The sequence below is a fragment of the Pundamilia nyererei genome, unplaced genomic scaffold (assembly GCF_000239375.1).
Source record: "Pundamilia nyererei isolate P.nyererei 1_Seehausen unplaced genomic scaffold, PunNye1.0 scaffold00021, whole genome shotgun sequence".
Taxonomy (NCBI): domain Eukaryota; kingdom Metazoa; phylum Chordata; class Actinopteri; order Cichliformes; family Cichlidae; genus Pundamilia; species Pundamilia nyererei.
In genome coordinates this window covers 2633614-2652159 of record NW_005187422.1, presented here as the reverse complement: position 1 = coordinate 2652159, position 18546 = coordinate 2633614, and the positions used below count along the sequence as shown (strand labels likewise).

The 18546-nt window shown below is 41.3% G+C and overlaps 1 protein-coding gene across 3 annotated transcripts in view; it reads right to left on the bottom strand.

Annotated features, from left to right (window-relative positions):
• Positions 1-1702: 1702 nt before the first annotated feature.
• The window catches only part of sox13 (SRY-box transcription factor 13), a 47684-nt gene continuing 30840 nt past the window's right edge, over positions 1703-18546 (bottom strand). For all 3 annotated transcript variants that reach the window (XM_005726666.1, XM_005726667.1, XM_005726668.1), the window contains exons 5-14: positions 17215-17387; positions 16751-16819; positions 16506-16620; positions 14016-14092; positions 13277-13442; positions 12654-12772; positions 10075-10180; positions 8366-8536; positions 6026-6242; positions 1703-3748 (exon numbers count right to left, since the gene is read on the bottom strand). In XM_005726666.1, coding sequence (XP_005726723.1) covers positions 3463-3748; positions 6026-6242; positions 8366-8536; positions 10075-10180; positions 12654-12772; positions 13277-13442; positions 14016-14092; positions 16506-16620; positions 16751-16819; positions 17215-17387 — 1499 coding nt within the window. In that variant the 3' untranslated portion in view covers positions 1703-3462. The remainder of the gene's footprint in view (positions 3749-6025; positions 6243-8365; positions 8537-10074; positions 10181-12653; positions 12773-13276; positions 13443-14015; positions 14093-16505; positions 16621-16750; positions 16820-17214; positions 17388-18546) is intronic.

Sequence of the window (18546 nt, the reverse complement as noted above, 5' to 3'; positions counted from 1 at the left end):
ATCCTTGGGTCTTGCTACTTCCTGGCATGTTTCCAGGAAGTAGCAAGTCTATTTCGAGCTTTAGTTTATTCAGTGGATCAAAGAATAGAGCTGCTACATTTGTAACACATTCTAGTCTACGCATCTATTAAAAAATCTTTACTAACCTTTACTACTGCTACTTAAAAACTTAAGGGTTTAAGGCAGCGGTCCCCAACCCCCGGGCCTCGGACCGGTACCGGTCAGTGAGTCGTTTGGTACCGGGCCGCGAGAGTTGAGGCTCAGGTGTGAAATGTATGGTTTTCAGGGTTTTTAATTGGTTTTCAGCGTTATTTTGTCATCGTTTTTATCGTTAGCTCGGTTTTCCTGGGTCTTTTCACGTGTGTTATGAATAACTCTTCTATTTTTCAGTACCGGTACTAGTTTTATTTTGTTGTATTTATCGGCGACACCTTAAAGGCCAGTCCGTGAAAATATTGTCGGGCATAAACCGGTCCGTGGCGCAAAAAAGGTTGGAGACCGCTGGTTTAAGGTATTAAAAAAAAAGATAGATTTGTCTTCATTCTGTTGATTTAGGAATAGAGGGAGTATGCAAAGCTGCTACTGTAAGCATTTCTCCAAAAGCAAGTCAGTCCACATGCTTTCACATTAAAAGACCCAAATTACTAGCATTACAAAGGAAATAAGTTTGGGGTATGGCCACACTGATTGACATGAAGCCACTTAATTCGAGGCACCATGTTTGTTTCTTTTATCCTTTTAACTTAAGTATATAACAAATGGTGTACCATAGATGTGATCTATGGTACAACCTGACATGTGGAAGTCTGTCCTTCCATTTCGGTGAGTGTTCCTAGTATTTTTTTGTCTTCTGCATTGGCATTGTTTTTTGTTTTTTTTTTTGGGGGGGGGGTTGCCTAAAAAAACCTAATTGGCAGTGTTAAACAGTCAGTTACACCTGTCCATATTTGTAACTTGCTAGCCAAGCTTGCCAGTATTAGCTAATTACTAATTTAAAAGAAATAACATGGCATCAGTCACAAGTGCAAAACAAATGGGTAAAGTCCCAGTCCATCTTTTACATGCAGACTAACTGCAAAAAACCTAGTTTTGCTTTTTCAGCATGTTAAACTTGCTAAAGAATACACACTAGTAAGTGCTTACGAGAAGTAAATGTTACTAAGGATGCAGGGATGATTATGGTGTCTGGAGTTCTCATTGCTAAATCTACCTTCCTTTTGCTTTCGGTAATATCATATATAAATTTTTATAGATAAACATTTGTTCCCATCATAAGGAAATGGGGGTTTTGTACCAATAAACAACAGCTCTTTCTCCAATCTGAGGCACAGGCTGTGTCCAAAACCACTCCCTAATTACTCTATACTGCACTCTCAGTTTACATCATACACACTCACACACACACACACACACACACACACATATGTGTATGAGTGTGTGTTAAATGGCATTGCACTACTCAACAATGCAAAATGAAGGTCAGTTGTCCAAAAACCTGCTGCTGACTGCTGTGTATAACAGATCTAAGGCAGGAGAGAAGCAGTGATTAGGGACACAGCCTCACAGTTTTGGGGATGATCTGCCTCTCTGTTACAGGAACAGGAACGTAAAAGACGATGAAAGGAATACTTTAGCCTTTTTAGATGAAATTGACAAACATTTTTAAAGATTAAAAAAAAGCATAGTTATAATAATGATAATAATAATAATAATGCTGCGAGAGGCTGCATCTCAGAAGAAAAACACAGCAGACATTTGGATACACAGATACGAGGTGTTCAACACGACATCCAGTAAACATGCAAAGAAGCAAACAGAGGTATAAAAAAAATAGGATAGGCTGAAGTTAACCCACCATGCTGTGGAGAGGGCACTGATGGACACACGATGACAGCAGCATGGCTCAAACTAACAGTGAGATGTGGGAGGATGATGGTGAGGTTGCAGTGTTGATTAATTGTACGTTACTTTTGGGCAACAAGGCCTGTCTGACCAGAAAAAGACTTTTGAAAAAAGCACGTCCTGAACTACACTGAATGAAGTCCTGCTTTATCAGCTCAAAGCTAGCTTTGCTTTTGGCTGGTGCTATATAAATCTATACACATAAAAGATTGTCGTATATATATTTATATATGGCATGTCACTATTCTGGGACGCCCTTCCACTCCATACATAGAAAGCCAGAGATGGGAGGGCCCTGTGCACAACAGAGCGGCAGATATGACAATGGATTAGTTCAGATTCAGTATATAAGGAGAATCCTGTGGAAAGGTGAGTTGCAAAGTGACTTGCAGATCTGCAACAACTGCCAATTGGATGTGTAGAAAGGCTGATAGCTCAGATCGAACATGGATCATGCAAATTTGGGGAGAAGGATTGTTGAGATAAACCTTTCATGCTAACTTTCCAACTGGTGCAAATGCAGAATAAGAGTGTGCCAAACGCAATCTGTGCTTTTTGTCGTTAGCTAGACTAAGCAAAGTCAGAGAGAGTTAAGCACTCTCAACGCTCACTGCACAGACTCAGGGAAGGTAGCAGCAGCGTCTGCTGGCCAGATGACTGAATCTCTCCCCCTGACATGTTAATACTGCTGCTGCCCTACCTGCTGTTTCAGCCTCCTGCAGGCTGTTTATCCTTTACTTTTAGTGCATCGCATTTGTGTGCAGTAATGAGCTTAAAGACTGAACATTTCTAACATAAAGCCTGAGTTACAAACGCACACACATTTAAGTGACAGTGTGCATATAGGATATATTTGTTTCCGTCTTGAACCATCCTATGGCCCGAGGCAACTGTTACTGAATATGAGCATTATTTTTTAATCTCGTAAAGCACACAGTACTAAAACTGCTGAAATGTACCTTTAATCACCAAATTATTTTATCCCTCCAGTTTGATTTGTGGTGTAGCTTAAATAGGATGTGTGGCAACAGTAGTAATAACCACTCTTCTCCAGCAGGTGGCAAAGCTGACATACTGAACCCCAGAGTGGCTGATCCTCAGCTGTCTGACAGGAGGAAACAGGTACTCTGCTGAACTTTTAATCAATCTGCTTTAATTCCAGTCCCTGTGGGGGCATTTTGTTTGCCATAAGTCAACATGGGGAGAAAACAAGAAGCAGAAGGGATTAAATGATAAACCTTCATAAATATAACTCCAAAGTTTTGACACAAAGCATGTGATGACATGATACGTGTAACAGGAAATGATAAAAGCTTGCCTTTATGCGTTTGTGTAGGCGAGGTTTTACTGGAGAATAGGCTAATTTACAACGGGGTGAGTATGACATTTACTTTTTTACATTCACACACTCCCTCACCATTTCTTTAGTTCATCCTCCATTCCTCCTCTCTGACTGCCATTCATCAAAGAGCAACCCGCCCACCTCAGCTACCCTCCCCTCTCATCCTATCCCTCATCTTTAATTTTCCTTTTCCTGGCTCCTCTACCAGTTGCCTTTCTTTAGTCCGTTAGGAGCACCAGTTCCCCCTCACTCCTCTCTCCCCCATCACTTTCCTCTCCTTCGCTGTATGGCGGTCGCTCCCTCTTGCGTTCCCGCTCTCTCTCCCTAGGCAGAGAGGTGGGTGTGGTCTGTCCCTCAGCTCTGCGAGGGATGGGCGGGACTTGCGGCAGGTAATGCTCCAGTAGCGCGGGGTGAAAAGGCATGGTAGCGACAGAGACCGAGCTGCTACCCCCCGGGTACTGGCCATCGCTGTGGGGGTAATGGATCTGCTGTGGCTCCGTTTGACTGCAAAGACAGGAAGTGACACGTATATTCAGATATTCTGAGGCATTTATTGTCAATGAAAAAGTTAATCAAGGGCTTTAAAATGCTGATATCCGGTTGTTCAGTCTGACGTCACTAGCCGTGTCTGGACCTAAACTCCGCTGCAGGTCCATATATCAAACGATCACTATGGCATTACTGAGAGTTGAAAAACTGTCTAAAGTCTTTCATCTTTAATAAAATGATCAGCGTTCTGCTCTACCAGGTGTAACAATTGAGTTTAACATCCAGGCATCCATGAAAACGGAATTTATGACATTTAACGGAGTTAGAAGTTAGCAGGAAGTTAGCTCGCTAGCTTCTATCTAAATACAATATAGCATGTCCTGACTGCGGGGTTTTGGAAACAAATTAAAACGTACAGCTCTGTTATCACTTCCAGCATAAATGAAGACAGAAAACTAAACAGCAGTGACGTTTGTAGGGTTACTGAAGTTGGGCTAGCTGGTATATAATGATGTGCTACGTGACCGCTAGCGACACAGCTATGTTAGCATAATATAAACAAGCTAACTTTTTTCCCACTCGATAAAAGTTAACGTGAGTGTTCTCGGTGGTCAGGAACAAATGTAATTGCATGGCAGGATGCTGTAAAAGGACCAAACTTCAGCCAGGAGAACAACTGAGATAATCCATCCACAATACGAGGTTAGTCATTCATATACTGCTGCATGGGCTGGGCTGTAGTTACATCCTAAGGTTTTAAAAACTGAGCTTAAATAAATGATTAGTGGTAATAAAAGCCAAGGGAGGTCAGCAGTGATCACTGACTGTTTTAGGAGCTTTTTGAGATCAAATAGAAGAAAATACAAAACATTAAACATGTTAACAACACAAAAGCCATATTAAACGCAGACTACTTTAGACCCGGAAGTAGGATTCGTCGCGTCATCACTGAACAACCGGATTGACACAGTATCCCTTAGGAAACGGTGGTTACTGGTGTTAGTGGCAGGTCTCTAGTCCTGTGTGAATGGGGCTTGGCAATCAGTTAGATAGTGATTGGCAGCAACCATTCACCAACCAGCTAAACATCAAAAAGTAGAGTGTTTAATTTATTAGCTAAAGCTAGATATTTGTGCTAATCCCCCTCCAAACCAAATATGTTTAGTGTTGTTTAGCTAAGAGTTAGCTTAGCTTTGGTTTTTTAGGTAGTGCTAAGCAGGCAGTATATATAAACACAGATTACAATATCATGAGAGCTGTAACACCTGAGTGTAAAATGCATATATTTTAAAAACTGGACGTTACATTTTCACGTCTGTGTTGTTTGTATGCGTGTGTGTATGTTTTGCTGCCATGGCAGCCGATCTGTTTCAACATCACAAGCGCTGATTGGGTGAAGCGTCTGTAGTCATGCTTCATGGCAGTAAGTTGTTTTTTGTAATCTATGTTTTAATAAACCACCTTTAATGGTTTAAAAAATTTTGACAAATATAAGATCGTTGTTTTGGATCATCTCCGAGTGGGCAAGGCTCCCGGAGCGCTCCCGTTCGGCCATGCCGAATACTTGTCAACAGATCCTAAACCAGCAACCGAGTCTAAGGGTAAGTGCTTGAACAAGTCTGATCCGCAGCAACTCCACCTCTCCGTTTACAGGAGTTAAGGGTTCTGTTGCTGGTATCTTGGTGCGTGACACCACAGAGCACCTTTAAAGGTCCTGTTGGAGCCCAGGCCTCAACAGGTTAGAGCTGTTTTAACGCTAAAATGGTAAAACCCAATGGCACATTAGGCCGGTATTGTTCTCCTTCATAAGTATACGAGCCAGTCAGTCTACCAGTGTCTTCAATATGAAAGAAACAGGATTGAAGCTTTAGGCCAGTGTGACACCCTGATATTGATGTTTTGTTTCTATAAAGAGCCTAATAGAGGCTACATGTGCTAAAGCAAAGACAAACAAGAGTGAAACAGAAAAGCACTCCAAAACAACCACTGTTAACATTTCCAGCCTCCAACTCCTCCAGCTTAACTAGAAGGAGTTAGAGGGACCAATAGAGAGGGATTCTATTCATTGTCGAGGACACAGTGAACAGCCCAGCTGCAGTTGCAGTACTCCACTTTTGTTTGTGTCTTCAAGAATAAAAGAGGATAAAAAGGGGGGGCTTTGAGAGCTGCAAGCATTGTCTCCAGTGTGTGGAGGTGCAGCACAAACTCTTGTCAGGGGATTGAATTGTCAGTGTTTTTCTGCCAGGGACAAATTCTTTCGCAAGTTGTTTCTCAAAGCCGCTCAGACTCTACCTGTGCCCGTAGGTCCCTCTCTGTTCCTGCCGGCGGCTCTTCATCATGGCCTTGTACTCGCCCACCCGCAGCCGCCGTCCCTCCACTATGCAGGTCCGTTTGGGTCGGGGTTTGTATTTGTAATCGGGGTAGCGCTCCAGATGCTGCCTGCTCAGCCTCGCCTGCTCTTCGTAGTAAGGCTGCTTCTCCTGGTTAGACATGGCTTTCCACCGCGAGCCTACAGACAAAGACGCATCAACACAAAGGAGTGAGTTCATGTTCTCCAGCAGCAGAAGCTGTCATGGCTCGCCATGTTTCATTTCTTGTGGGGTTTTTGAAGCATTTGTTCCGTGTTTTATGTGCTACTCTGCCTGCATCTACATGTTGTCTTACTTTGGTAATTATCTTTCCTTGCACACCTTTTGTTATTTTACTTCCTTTTTGTCTCCCCTTCTTTGTAATCATCAGCCCTGCCCTCATTGTCCCACCTGTTCCCAATTAGATCCCTGTTTATTTATCCCGTCTCACCTTCAGTCTTTTTGTCACTCTTTCAGTTTTTCCATCTGTTTACTCTCCTGGATTCCCGTTTCTCGATTAACCCAACCTTGGAGTTTTCTTCCCCCTCATTGTTCTCTGCTGTAAGTTTAAGTAAGCTGCTGAAAGCTTGCCCTTTTGTTTGGTATCCGGTTTGCATTGTCCTTCATTCGGATCCTCCTTTTGTTAATCCATTAACAGAATGGTTATGCAAGAGAGGAAGCTTAAAATGCTTGTCGGGCCCACGTGGTTTCATTTTTGTTCTCATTCATTCACATTTCGACAAAAAGTTTCAAGCAGATTTTATTCATTTTTTATGCACCTTTAAACTCCCATCAACATTCACTTATCTTAGATGCTAGCTGTTTTCCTATTTGAGTCTTCCCAAGGACGCTGCTACAGTGTTAACATCAAAATATAACCAAAAAGAGGCTGCAGTAGCCCTCCTTCTGGATATTAGCAAAAATATCTCTTAATTATGAGGTTTAGTTATCGGGGTTTTACAGTCCTACCTAAATACAGCAATTTTCTTTTTTGGTTCGTCACAGCGGGGGACATTAGTGCTACTATTTTTAAGTCTTTCTTAAGAAGAGAAAGTAAAATTGGTGAAAGATTCAGGCCGTTAATTCTGGTACCTCTGCAGTCTAATTCATCACTGGTGATGAGCCCAACACTAACATCAGACAACCAGAATGTGTCATTTTTGCCTTTATTACTTTATTCTCCCAATTATTGGCAATAAAGTAAAAAAGAAATTTACTCTAACTGACACATTCACATTTTTGGGCCATCACCCAAAATAAAGGGTTAGTCTATGCTGATGACCTAGACTCAGACGTCATACACGTGTTCCTTTACATTTTGGAAAGTTTCTTTATTATTGCATTTACTGGTAACTCTCAAAGGATTACCTCAAGACTGAAGAAAACCTAAAAAGCTGCTGATTCCCCAGCAAGTTCCAAAGAATCTCATCTTTCCTTTCTAACCATTCTTTCACTTCATTTCTAAAAATATGCGTTTGTGTTCAGACTTGACTTAGTCATGCCCCTAATTTTTAACACTGAAAGTTCCTGTTAAAATACGAGGTTAGTAAAGAGTCTCTCTTTACAGAGAACATAAATCAAATTGTAGTGAATGGAGACTGTACTGATGCTGCCCTCAAAAAGATCCACACATCTAAATCTCATGATATGCAAAGCCCCGTTTCTTCGTGTTTTCTTTCCCGTTTCGTTTTTTAACTAACTATCTCGATCACGCTCTCTCACATTCACTGATATAAAGCGCCTTGAGACGACTTTTGTTGTGATTTGGCGCTATATAAATAAAATTGAATTGAATTGAATCTGACTGGTTAAAGCTAACTCATAGTATATGGTGACAGGCAGAATTACCTATTAGTTTCTGTGCCACAAACTACCTGATGCTTCCATAAAGGTTATTCAAAAGCAAACACTTTGAAATAATTCAAGGTCAAAAAGCAGCATGTTTAGGGTTGTGGTCAAAACTATGTTTTTTGCATTGAAAGATAAGTATTAGGCAAGTAATCAGTACTATGTATTTAAGCAAATTAGTGGTTTTTATGTGTGTCTGTGTGAAAGATAGACACACAAACTCTCTACAATACAAAGGAATGTAAATGTTTGTTTGAGGGAAAGGGATTCATGCCCGTGTGTGTGTGTGTGTGTGTGTGTGTGTGTGTGTGTGTGAGAGTGTGTGTGTGTGTGTGTGTGTGTGTGAAGAAGCAGGTGGGTCTTTACTGCCTCACATGTGCCAGGCAGGGTCTCAGAATAGAGACATAAACCCACCCCTAACCAGTGCTGCTCTCACCCAGGATCTTGCTGATGGAGGAGTTGTGCATGTCAGGGAAAGCTTGCAGGATCCTCCTGCGCTCGTCCTTGGCCCACACCATAAAGGCATTCATGGGTCTCTTTATGTGGCCTGAAGAGGGAGGCGGCCGTGCCTCAGCGTAGCCGCCTGGGACCGAAACGTTCAGGGTACCTACAGTAAATAAGGGTACAGGCTGGCTTGTAAATATGTTACAAATATATAGAGGAATAGCTATTTGTTTCTTGCTGTAAGTGGTGCATGTCTGAATATTAACCTTTTTTTCTTGCAACACTAAAATTGGTGAAAGTTTCTCTTCACCCACAAACATCCAATTTCATATGATTCACATTCTCCATCCTGACGTTTAAACCAAAGGCAGGAGTTACTAAGCTTTACAAAGATAAGGTTATTACTTTGATGAAGCTAAATCTGAAGGTCTTGGATATTGTATTTTCATCTTTAAATGTCTGTGCCATATTCTGATGGCACATTAATAAAGCATGTTTGGAAGAAAACATTTCTGCTAATCGTGCTATTTCCCAGAAACAAACAACATTAAACAGGCTCTCCTGATTTAGCCAAGTGGTTGCTTTACCGAGATCAACATCTGAGTGACAGTAATGCCTTTGATTAGTATTTTTCCAATATGGAAGTAAGCTAATATTAGCTTGCATACATGAGCTTGCCTGGTTGCTTCTAGGCAATGCAGATGAGCATTTAGCTAGCTAGATTTTGACAGTGGCGCTTAGGGGAGAGATAACACAGGTAATTTAATGGGCAGTATTGCAGACTATTAGCTTGGACAAAAGGGAGCCAGAATTCAAGTTAAAGTCACACTAGGTAATTAGCACCTTTTAGTGCTAAAATTAAAGTTAGCACTTGCTGTGTGGATTAGCTCTATAGTGTAATGATATAGGCATATGCCTAACATGTGGGAGGTTCCTGATTAGAGTTCAGAAGGAGACATTAATCTTTTAGAGTTTGTGTCAGGGGTTACATTGGTGCAAAAATCTGCCAAATCTAATATCTCTTGTGGTGACTCCTTGCAAATAAGCACAAAGTGCCTTGAGGTGTTTTGGTGCCATGTAAAAAACCTGAATTGACTTCAAAGAAACTTCTTCAGTGTTCACTTTGTGGCTTCTCTAGCTTTCTCATGCCTGCTAGCAATCTGTTGAATGGTAAATGGACTGGTTCTTCTATAACACCTTTCTACTCTACTTAAGCACTCAAACCACTTTATACAACATACCTCATTCACACATTCATACACATTTATACAAGCACTTTTTTCTATGCTTTTTCAACTTAAACACTTTCTATGTAGCATTCACACACTTTCACACTCTGATGAACGCATCAAAAAGCAACTTAGGGTCCAGTGTCTTGCAGACTGGAGCAAAACTCCAACTTTCTGATTAGCAAATGACCTATTTTACCGTCCGAGCTAAAGCCACCCCAATCTAATCTAGGTCAATCTAAACAGGTTATACTGCATGCTACTTCCATGGAGAAAAAAATGCTAATTTTAATAAAATTATATGACTCAATCAATTAAAATAAAATATTTGAATATAATGACAAGGATAAATGGATGGGTACCATAATAATATAATAAGCTATCAGGGCAGCGTAACAAATGTTGGTCTCATTACAACAACAACTTGGCAAAACACAGATAGGCATTAAACAGACTTTTTCAGGATGCCTACCCTCAGAATCACTGCTGAGGTGGTCCTCAGTGGACGGCAGGCCATGTCTGTTCTCACCTCTCTCACTCTGAGACATCCTCTCATTGCGAGGAGAAACCTTAAAATCCTGCAGACATTAAAAGAACAAAAAAAAAAAACAAAGACATATGAACTCAGAAATGGTCTAAAGTCACACAAATATTCACACACCAGCACAAAGAGACGATTTAAATTTGCACTGCAGTAAAAAAAAAAAAAAAAAAAAAAGGTGACCTAATGTCGAAGAGGAGTGTTCATGGCGCACGTGTTACACTGGAGTGCTATTTAAGGTAAAGACATGGCACGCTCACCATATCAGCTGCTGCTTAAATGCAGAGCTGTAAATGCAAAGACAGGAAATGACAACACTATGGAGGAGGAAGAATGGTATTTATTGTTGGAGGGAGGAAAGGTAAAGAAGACAAGGCAGGGACGGGAATGTGGCAACTCTGAATTTGCAAAACTACCACACCATCAGCGTATTATCTGTCGACCATTCCCCGCGCTGTAAAACGCTATTCATCCACATGCAGCGGTGTGAAGCGCAATACCAAAATAGGTCAGTCAACAGTATTGGTGTTAACACAGCCGCCAAGGCGAGATGGAGCAGGATAATGGAGGAGAGGAGGAGGAGGAGAAGGAGGAGAGCCACAGATTACAGTATTACTGTGGACAAAGAGACAGGGCAGGTGGCTCAGTCAATGCCACACTAAGGCCTTTGTGGTATTGTAAGGCTGCAACAGCTGTTGCTTAGGACGGAGCAGAGACCAAAGCTTTAGCCACCTTAAAGAACAAAAACGTAAGAACCCAATAGAAGACCATTTTCACAAGAAGCAAAACAAAATAAACAGCAGGTTCTCGAACAAAATATGCAATTTTGAGATAGTCTAGTAGCACTTACAAATAGCAGTTTACAGTTTACTCAGCTGACTTAAGCTGTAATAATGTGCTTCTGCATGTGGGTGCGGATCTATTGGATACTCAGGAGGAGCGCAGCACCATGTAACCCTAAACCAACCTCTAAATGTCGACCAGAGAAAGAGCAATACACCGTTTACATCAGGAGTCCATATATTTATTTTAATACAGCTAATGTAAACTGAGTGGTGTGATTAAGCACACAAACACAGTCAGTTCTGTACAACATTATGAAGGTGTGCTGGTTTAATTTCATAGATTTTAAATAAAAGATGGACATCGGGTTGTGGAACTGGATAAATATATCAGCTACTTGTAACAAACAAAGAGAGGGACACACAGGTCTAAAGACCGATTGGCAACCTCCTGGCAACTTCCAGCAACCAGTGGTTATGAGGTGATCGCCAGCCTGCCTCGACTCAGGCCTTAGGCAGGTGGTCTGCGTTCTTAAAAAACTTCTGAATGCGAATGTTGCTGAAAGGTTAGCGTATATTGGATATATATATATATATATATATATATGTATTTTTAATCCACACTTATAAGCCAGTCAGAAGCGTTAGGAAAAATTATCCTTCAGAATTTGTGATTTCAGTCCCTAGTTTTATTTATTAGATGTTTATTTTGTAAATTACAAGTTCATTAATTATTTATTATTGACAGAAGTTGGTGGAGACATACAGAACTAAAAGATAGCTAATATTTAGATTTCTATGACTATGACTATGGTTCTGTGGCAACACTGGAAAAAAACAACACACTATGACAAAGGAATATGTGGAAGGATATCACCAAAGCAACATTAATCTGCGACATGTTTTTACTGCCCCCGTGTGGCCAGAACGGGGGCAGGTCTATGATCTAGACCAGCGGTCCCCAACCTTTTTTGCGCCACGGACCGGTTTATGTCCTACAATATTTTCACGCACCGGCCTTTAAGGTATTGCGAATAAATACAACAAAATAAAACCAGTACCAGTACAAAAAAAAAGATTTATTCATAACACACGGGGAAAAACCCAGGGAGTTAACGATATAAACTTTTTTTCTTTTTTTAAAAACAATAAAAACCCTGAAAACCATAAATTTCACACCCGAGCCTTAACTCGCGGCCCGGTACCAAACGACTCACGGACCGGTCCGTGGCCCGGGGGTTGGAGACCGCTGATCTAGACTTCACAAAGGCAACCCATCCATAGGAAAACACTGGGATGGAAGCACTTTTGTAGCTAGCTAGCAGAGACACATTTAAAAAATAATATTGAGTTGACTGCCCAGTACAAATTCATGTGGTCTCGGACAGACGAAAAAATGAAAACAAATTGCAAAATATACTTGGGTGGCCTTCAGGATACCTGGGTGGGCCCTAAGTAAAGTCTATGTGTGGGAAACACTGTAAAGTGATGTGAAGAATTCTCAGGTAAGAGACTGAGATAATGCTATGACACAAAACACGTATTAAGTTTCTTTGTGTGTGTTTTGTGCATTTGTAGGCTATATGCCACAGTGTTACTAGAGATAGCCTACAGTGAAACCTAACCTAAAAATGGCACAGTATGTACAATGGCAATTTCCAGAACGAAGTCCGTGTCTTAAAGTGGCTCGAACACACCGCTCTAACTGGAGTTTAAACATTAGCTCACCGGCTTTCCACCAACTTCTCTCTCCCGGTCCCTCTCCCGCCCCGCACTGCCGTGGCTCCTCAGGAGCTGCTGGGCATCGTGGATAGCCTGGGTGACCACGTCGCCGTCTCCCAGGAAACCTGCAGACAAAAACAAAGCACGAAGAGGAGAGCACAAAATGAGGACCAAGATAATTATGATGATGAAGGAAAAGAAAATGAGACAGAGGAAGGTAAAGTGTCAGTTCTCATCAGAAGACCTCCTCTAGAAACACATCACGGATCTTATGAACAGTCACCTACAGATGATGATTAGTTTCATATCCTGCTGCTGGAAATGACAGTTGAAGAATGCAATCATCCTCTTGTGGAAAAAGACGACTGCACAAAGTTTTAATTCATTTCAGCCACTTGCTCAGTATTTACTGTATTTTATACAAAATAGAGAATAACTGTTTATGAGTATCTGAGCGTCCTTTATTAATGCTTAGTTTGTCGCACTAAAGTCAAAAAAGTTATGTTCGTTGTGCTCAGTCTCCTTAAATCAACAGTGAATAGATCTACAGGAATTATGATGTGCTGCAGGTTAACGTCAAATGCTTTAATGCTTTACCATGCAAAGCAGTGTGACTGTGTGCAACTCACTGAGCGCAGATCGTGGTGGACTGTGGGAGATCTCTCTCTGGAGATCTCTGGGTCTGTATGCCCCCTGCAGCGCCAGTGATCCCAGCTCCAGGCTCTGTGGACTGGGTGTCTTCCCCAGCTCCAGACCCTTGGGCTTGGAGGTCAGGTTCAAGGGCTGACTTGCTTCCTAAAAACACAGCAAGAGCAGATGAGCAGGGGTGGGGCTACTTCGACATATTCAGGTGAAACCGCAAAGGCCAAGGGTGTGCGTGTATTCCAGCTATGCACGGCACATTTGGCATGTCGGAGCAGATCTGTCACACCTTTGTAGTATTTTTTTTAGTCTTTTGTCTTCAAGTTATCCTCCTCCTCTCTTCCCTTTTGTTTATTTAAGCTATGTTGATCTATCCCTGCTTGAGAACCTGCCGTGCAAACACGAGTCGCACTACATTCACACACACACACACACAAGCACACACGCACGTCGAGAAAACACACACCTATGGCCACACACATTAAACCTTCAACAGAGGGTGTGGTGTATTCCTAAAGCTTTTCAGCCTCCCAAATACCAGAAAAGGATATTATTTGTTCGCTCCAGAAGACTTCACTTTCTTTAAGCTTCCTAAAACCACACACATGCAGAAGGTACGCACACCATACAGCAAGCAAACAGAGCCATAATTCCCTGACTTCTCAGTAATGTGCTCATATAAAGAAGTGAGTTGGACAAGGTATGCACAATAAAGTGATACTGTACCTGTCGGAGGGAACCACTGCTTCTCTTCACGGGGGTGGGGTGAGTGTTTGACAGTAGCTGCATGGAGTAGTCCATAGCTGTGAAAGGTAAAAATTAAAAATAAATAAATGACCATTCTTAATGCATCGATTTAAGGGTTAAGAACGAACAGCAGTTTTAGACAGAACCAAGTTTAAAAGTAAAACTATTAGCATTACTATTATCATTAGCCTGATAAAAAAATTGTTTAGTTACCATCCTAACGGACCAAGCAACATGCTAGCATTTTATGGGTAAAATTAGCTTCACTGTAAAGCCTGTTGCAGACACTGACAGCTGGAGCCACAACAGCCAAGCAGCCTTCCATGGCTGGGACTCATGCTCAGCTGGTGTAGTGCACTGTAAAGGCTTAGTGGTAAAATCCACGCAGTCATCAAAACATATGCACGGACCCTCGCCCTTGGTGACCAAATTTATGTCACGTGGACCCATCAGACCCAAGCGGACCACAGCAGACGTGGAGAGTATACTCGGAGCTTAAGAAAAAAGGACATTAGCCTAATTTTGTTAAGCTCAGACACATGATCGATAGCGTACTTGTAAAAACTAAAATGTTATGTGGCCTTTTTATGTAGCGCAAGTGTTTATTTCAGCTCTTCACCTCCATTAACTTGCACTCACTGAGGACTATCTAGGCTGAAATGCAAAGACTCTAATCTGGCCCAGTGGACGGCTTTTGAAAGTGTGAAGGAAGACATAGACTCTGGGCTTTTAACTGTATTTTCACAAGTTTTACAGCTTTTCCTATTGAAAAAACCCACCCCATCCCAACACTGCCATACACGCCACACCAAAGTAATTAAAGTGGTTTCTTTGTCTTTGTTAGACATCCCTGTCCTACAGCCTTACATTCATTTTAGCATTTAAATGTTCACTTCCAGCATCATTAGCCATGAATCCACCATAATACGAAGGCAGTTTGTTTATACAGAAAATCGAGTGCAGAGGATAAGGCAATATCACCTCTCCAATGGCAAATCTCAAACTATTGCCAAGATAAATTTGTGATATAGCATTTATTCAGCTAAGGTTGGATAATAACGTGAGTAAGTGATACAGTCATTCTGAGACAGTAGATGTTTTGTTACAGTTTGAGAATTAACATAATTTGCGCATGGCCAAGTGGGAGTTGCAGGGAATGTCCCCAAAATACAATGTCCAGTTGATACGTGAGGTTACATGCAAATGTCCAAACAAATAAAAGATCTGAGCAAAATGAAAGCAAAGGGCTCAAAGTTTCACTCCATGCATATTGTTTTTAAAAACGCTCTGGTTACTGCTGACCTCTTCTACACAGCCCAGCACTCCGACACATTTTACATTCATGTGTCAAAACATTCAGAGCCGCTCACGCACACGTGCGCTTCTCGATATAATGGCTATCCTTAAATTCCACCTACACTGTTTTAAAGACTGGCCTTGTGTCTTTAAGTTTGAAAAGATCCACAAGCACAGCTTTTAAGGCTGGTGAAAGCAAGCTTCTACAAAGCTGTGGCGTTCGAAGCCGTGGCCTCAATAGCCTGCTAACTGTACAAGCATACGTGTTTGAAAGGTACATTCAAGCACTGTTGCACTGGAGTCTCACGGATGCCTTTCTAGTTCCTATAAAATAGCCCCTGAGTTGAAGTACATAAACATACTTAAGCTTTTCTTTAAAACACTCAGGGATGGCAACTTATGGAGCTGTACTGATGGAGATATCTTTTCAGCACAAAGTTTCTGGCCTTCAAAGCTTGCAGTCATTGGTAAGTAGAGTGTTCATTCTTCCCACACAACAGGGTGCATAAGAAAAGGCTTTGAATGAATTGACAAAACACAGTGTTCACTAAATCAAGGGAATCCTTGGAGGATTATTAGCAGGTCACAGCAACATTTGAAGAAGAATGTAGTATACAGCATGACCTTATTGAGCCCTCCAGAAATACTTTGATTTGCTGGTAGTTTCTCTGACTAAAATGGACCATCAGTGTCAGTGTTGTGTTTATTACTCAGTAAAAGTAACGTATTACACATGATTCATTACTTTTTTTAACCCAAGGAATAAAGTAATGCATTACTCTGTGGAGGCAGAATGCCCTTCACACAGGTCAGCCCAGAGCTTGTTAAAGGACACTTCTCTGAAAGTTACTTTATATGGTTGCAAACATGTTTAAATATGAGTGATGGATTAAAGATTACATAATGTTAGAAAGAATATTACCTTGTTGTTGCCGTCATAACTTTCCAGTGTGTCAAAAGCCTGCCTGCCATTGCTAGAAATGTCTGCAGTGTTTGCCTGATATTCCTTAAAATTACGGATACAGAGCGGTGTTCCTAGATCCCACAGCCTGAGTCAACAACTCTGCCCCAACAAAGCAGCTCCGAGCTTTCTTTTAATGCTGCACTGCTGTCAGCCTGCATATGAAAAAATAAATAATAATAAAACTGAAACCTTTCCACTTGATTACTCACTCGGCTTGCAGGGGATCGGTTGCAGTGGCAAGGTCATCTGGGGGTCAGAGTTGACCTGGAGGGGTTGGGTGGTGGGGTGGAAAGCTGGAATCATCACGTAGGGCATGTTCACCTGCTGGGACAGAGCAGGACACGTGCACGTTACAGACAAGCCCCATCCGTCTCACACATTCATTTATTAATCTCCCACTCTGCTCCTTGAAGTGATTCAGGAAGATGTGCGAAAGGTCGTGAGAGGAGCTGACCTGGATCTGCTGCTGAAGCAGGTTGATCTTGTGCTGCTGCTGGATGAGCTGCTGCTGCTGCTTGGCGATCTGAGACACATAAAACGAGACACACAACAAGTGAGCGCTAGCCTGTATAAATTCTAACGATCAGCCATGACGCACGCATGCGGCGGTTCATTTATTCCCAGAAAAAAGCTGGCGAGTGCGTGCGGTGCTCTCCTTCTGTGGACTTGTGTGAAAAAAGGCACATTAGACAAAGATCTTTTTTCAATTTCGGCCATCTAATTTGCCTAGTGTTTGTATGGAGCAAGAACACAAGCACCAGTGCACACAGGGGCTTTTCGTCTGTTTGGTCAGAAAGGCCCTTTATATTCTTTATCAAGATAATACACAGCAGAGAGACAGAAATTTGTTTTGAGATGTCCACATGTTTGCATGTTCTGTTGAACTGGGTGAGTGATGCAAAGATCTGGTAGAGATACCTGTTCTTGCTGTTGCCGAGCCAGCTCCATCTGCTGCTGCTGTTTCTCCAGCAACAGGGCGGCCATGTTTCTCTGCTCAGAGTGGGCTCCCAGGAGCTGCTCCCTCAGACCACTCAGCTGGTTGATCATCATCAACAGCTGGAGCTCCTTCTCTGCCAGAGATTCGGGGGTACCTGGTGGGAGGAGTGGGAGGCTTTGTGTTTTTATGCAGGATAAGGCCGTTTTTTTTTATTCCTTTTTATTCCGTTTTTGCTTTAGTAATGTCTCCAACTATCACCATTATTATACCGGAGGGATAAAAAAATACTATTCTCTTCTTGTTCTTACAGTTTTGTTATATAACCTCTCATGTTTTCCCATTTTTCCCACAAAATTTCTCAAAACATGAAGCTTTTCTTCTCTTTATAAAAGAAAAATCATATTTTTATGGTGAATAATATTTTTCAGTTTTACAAAAAGATATTTTTGCTTTTATTAAATTAAATTTCACAAAATACAAAACTTTTGTCATTTTTATGAGACTGAGAAAAATTTCTTGTAATTACCTAAAAAGGTTATTTTTTCCTCCACAAAACAATATTTTCAGCAAAGTTTTTAATGTTAAACTTTCCCTCTTTTAAAAACATCTTTTTATAATAACAAACTTCTCAATCTCACAAAAACCTTTCTAACTTTCACAGGATCATTTTCAAGTGTAATATCTTGTCTTTTATCTCCTCACACCCTCCGTGGGTCAAGTTTCACACATTCAGAAAAACCTAAATCTCAAAGAAAAAAACCTGAAGCTTCTTCGTAACATGTTGCTTTATGTTTCCTATATTTCAAAATCAATTGCTATCTTGTAATCTCATAACTGCTAGAAAAGGATGTTGAAAGGGTTGAAACTGATAAGCATCTTTTTCCCCATTTTGCAGAAACAAGCTGTTATACCAAACTGCTTAGATCAGAAACTGTAGATAATGTTTGCAGGACAGACGCGTCCTCACTATGAAAATGAATCTTTCATCGCTGCAAAAACTACAAAGCCAATTCCAAAAATGTGTCAAATGTAAATCTCATAAACTTGTCTTTTATTCACTGTAGAGACACATTAAATGTCTGCGCTGAGAAACTGTAAAACTTCAAAATATCTCACATCTCAAAAAAAAGTTGGGATGGGAGCACCAAAGCTGGGGAAGCACTTTCCAGTTAGGTTAACTGGCAGGAGGTCAGTAACATGACTGGTTATACAAGGAGCATCTCAGAGATTCCAAGAAGTACATCAGAGGATAACAAATCTGTAAAAAAACTGCAGCTACAGATTTCAGAATAATGTTTCTGAATGCAAAGTCA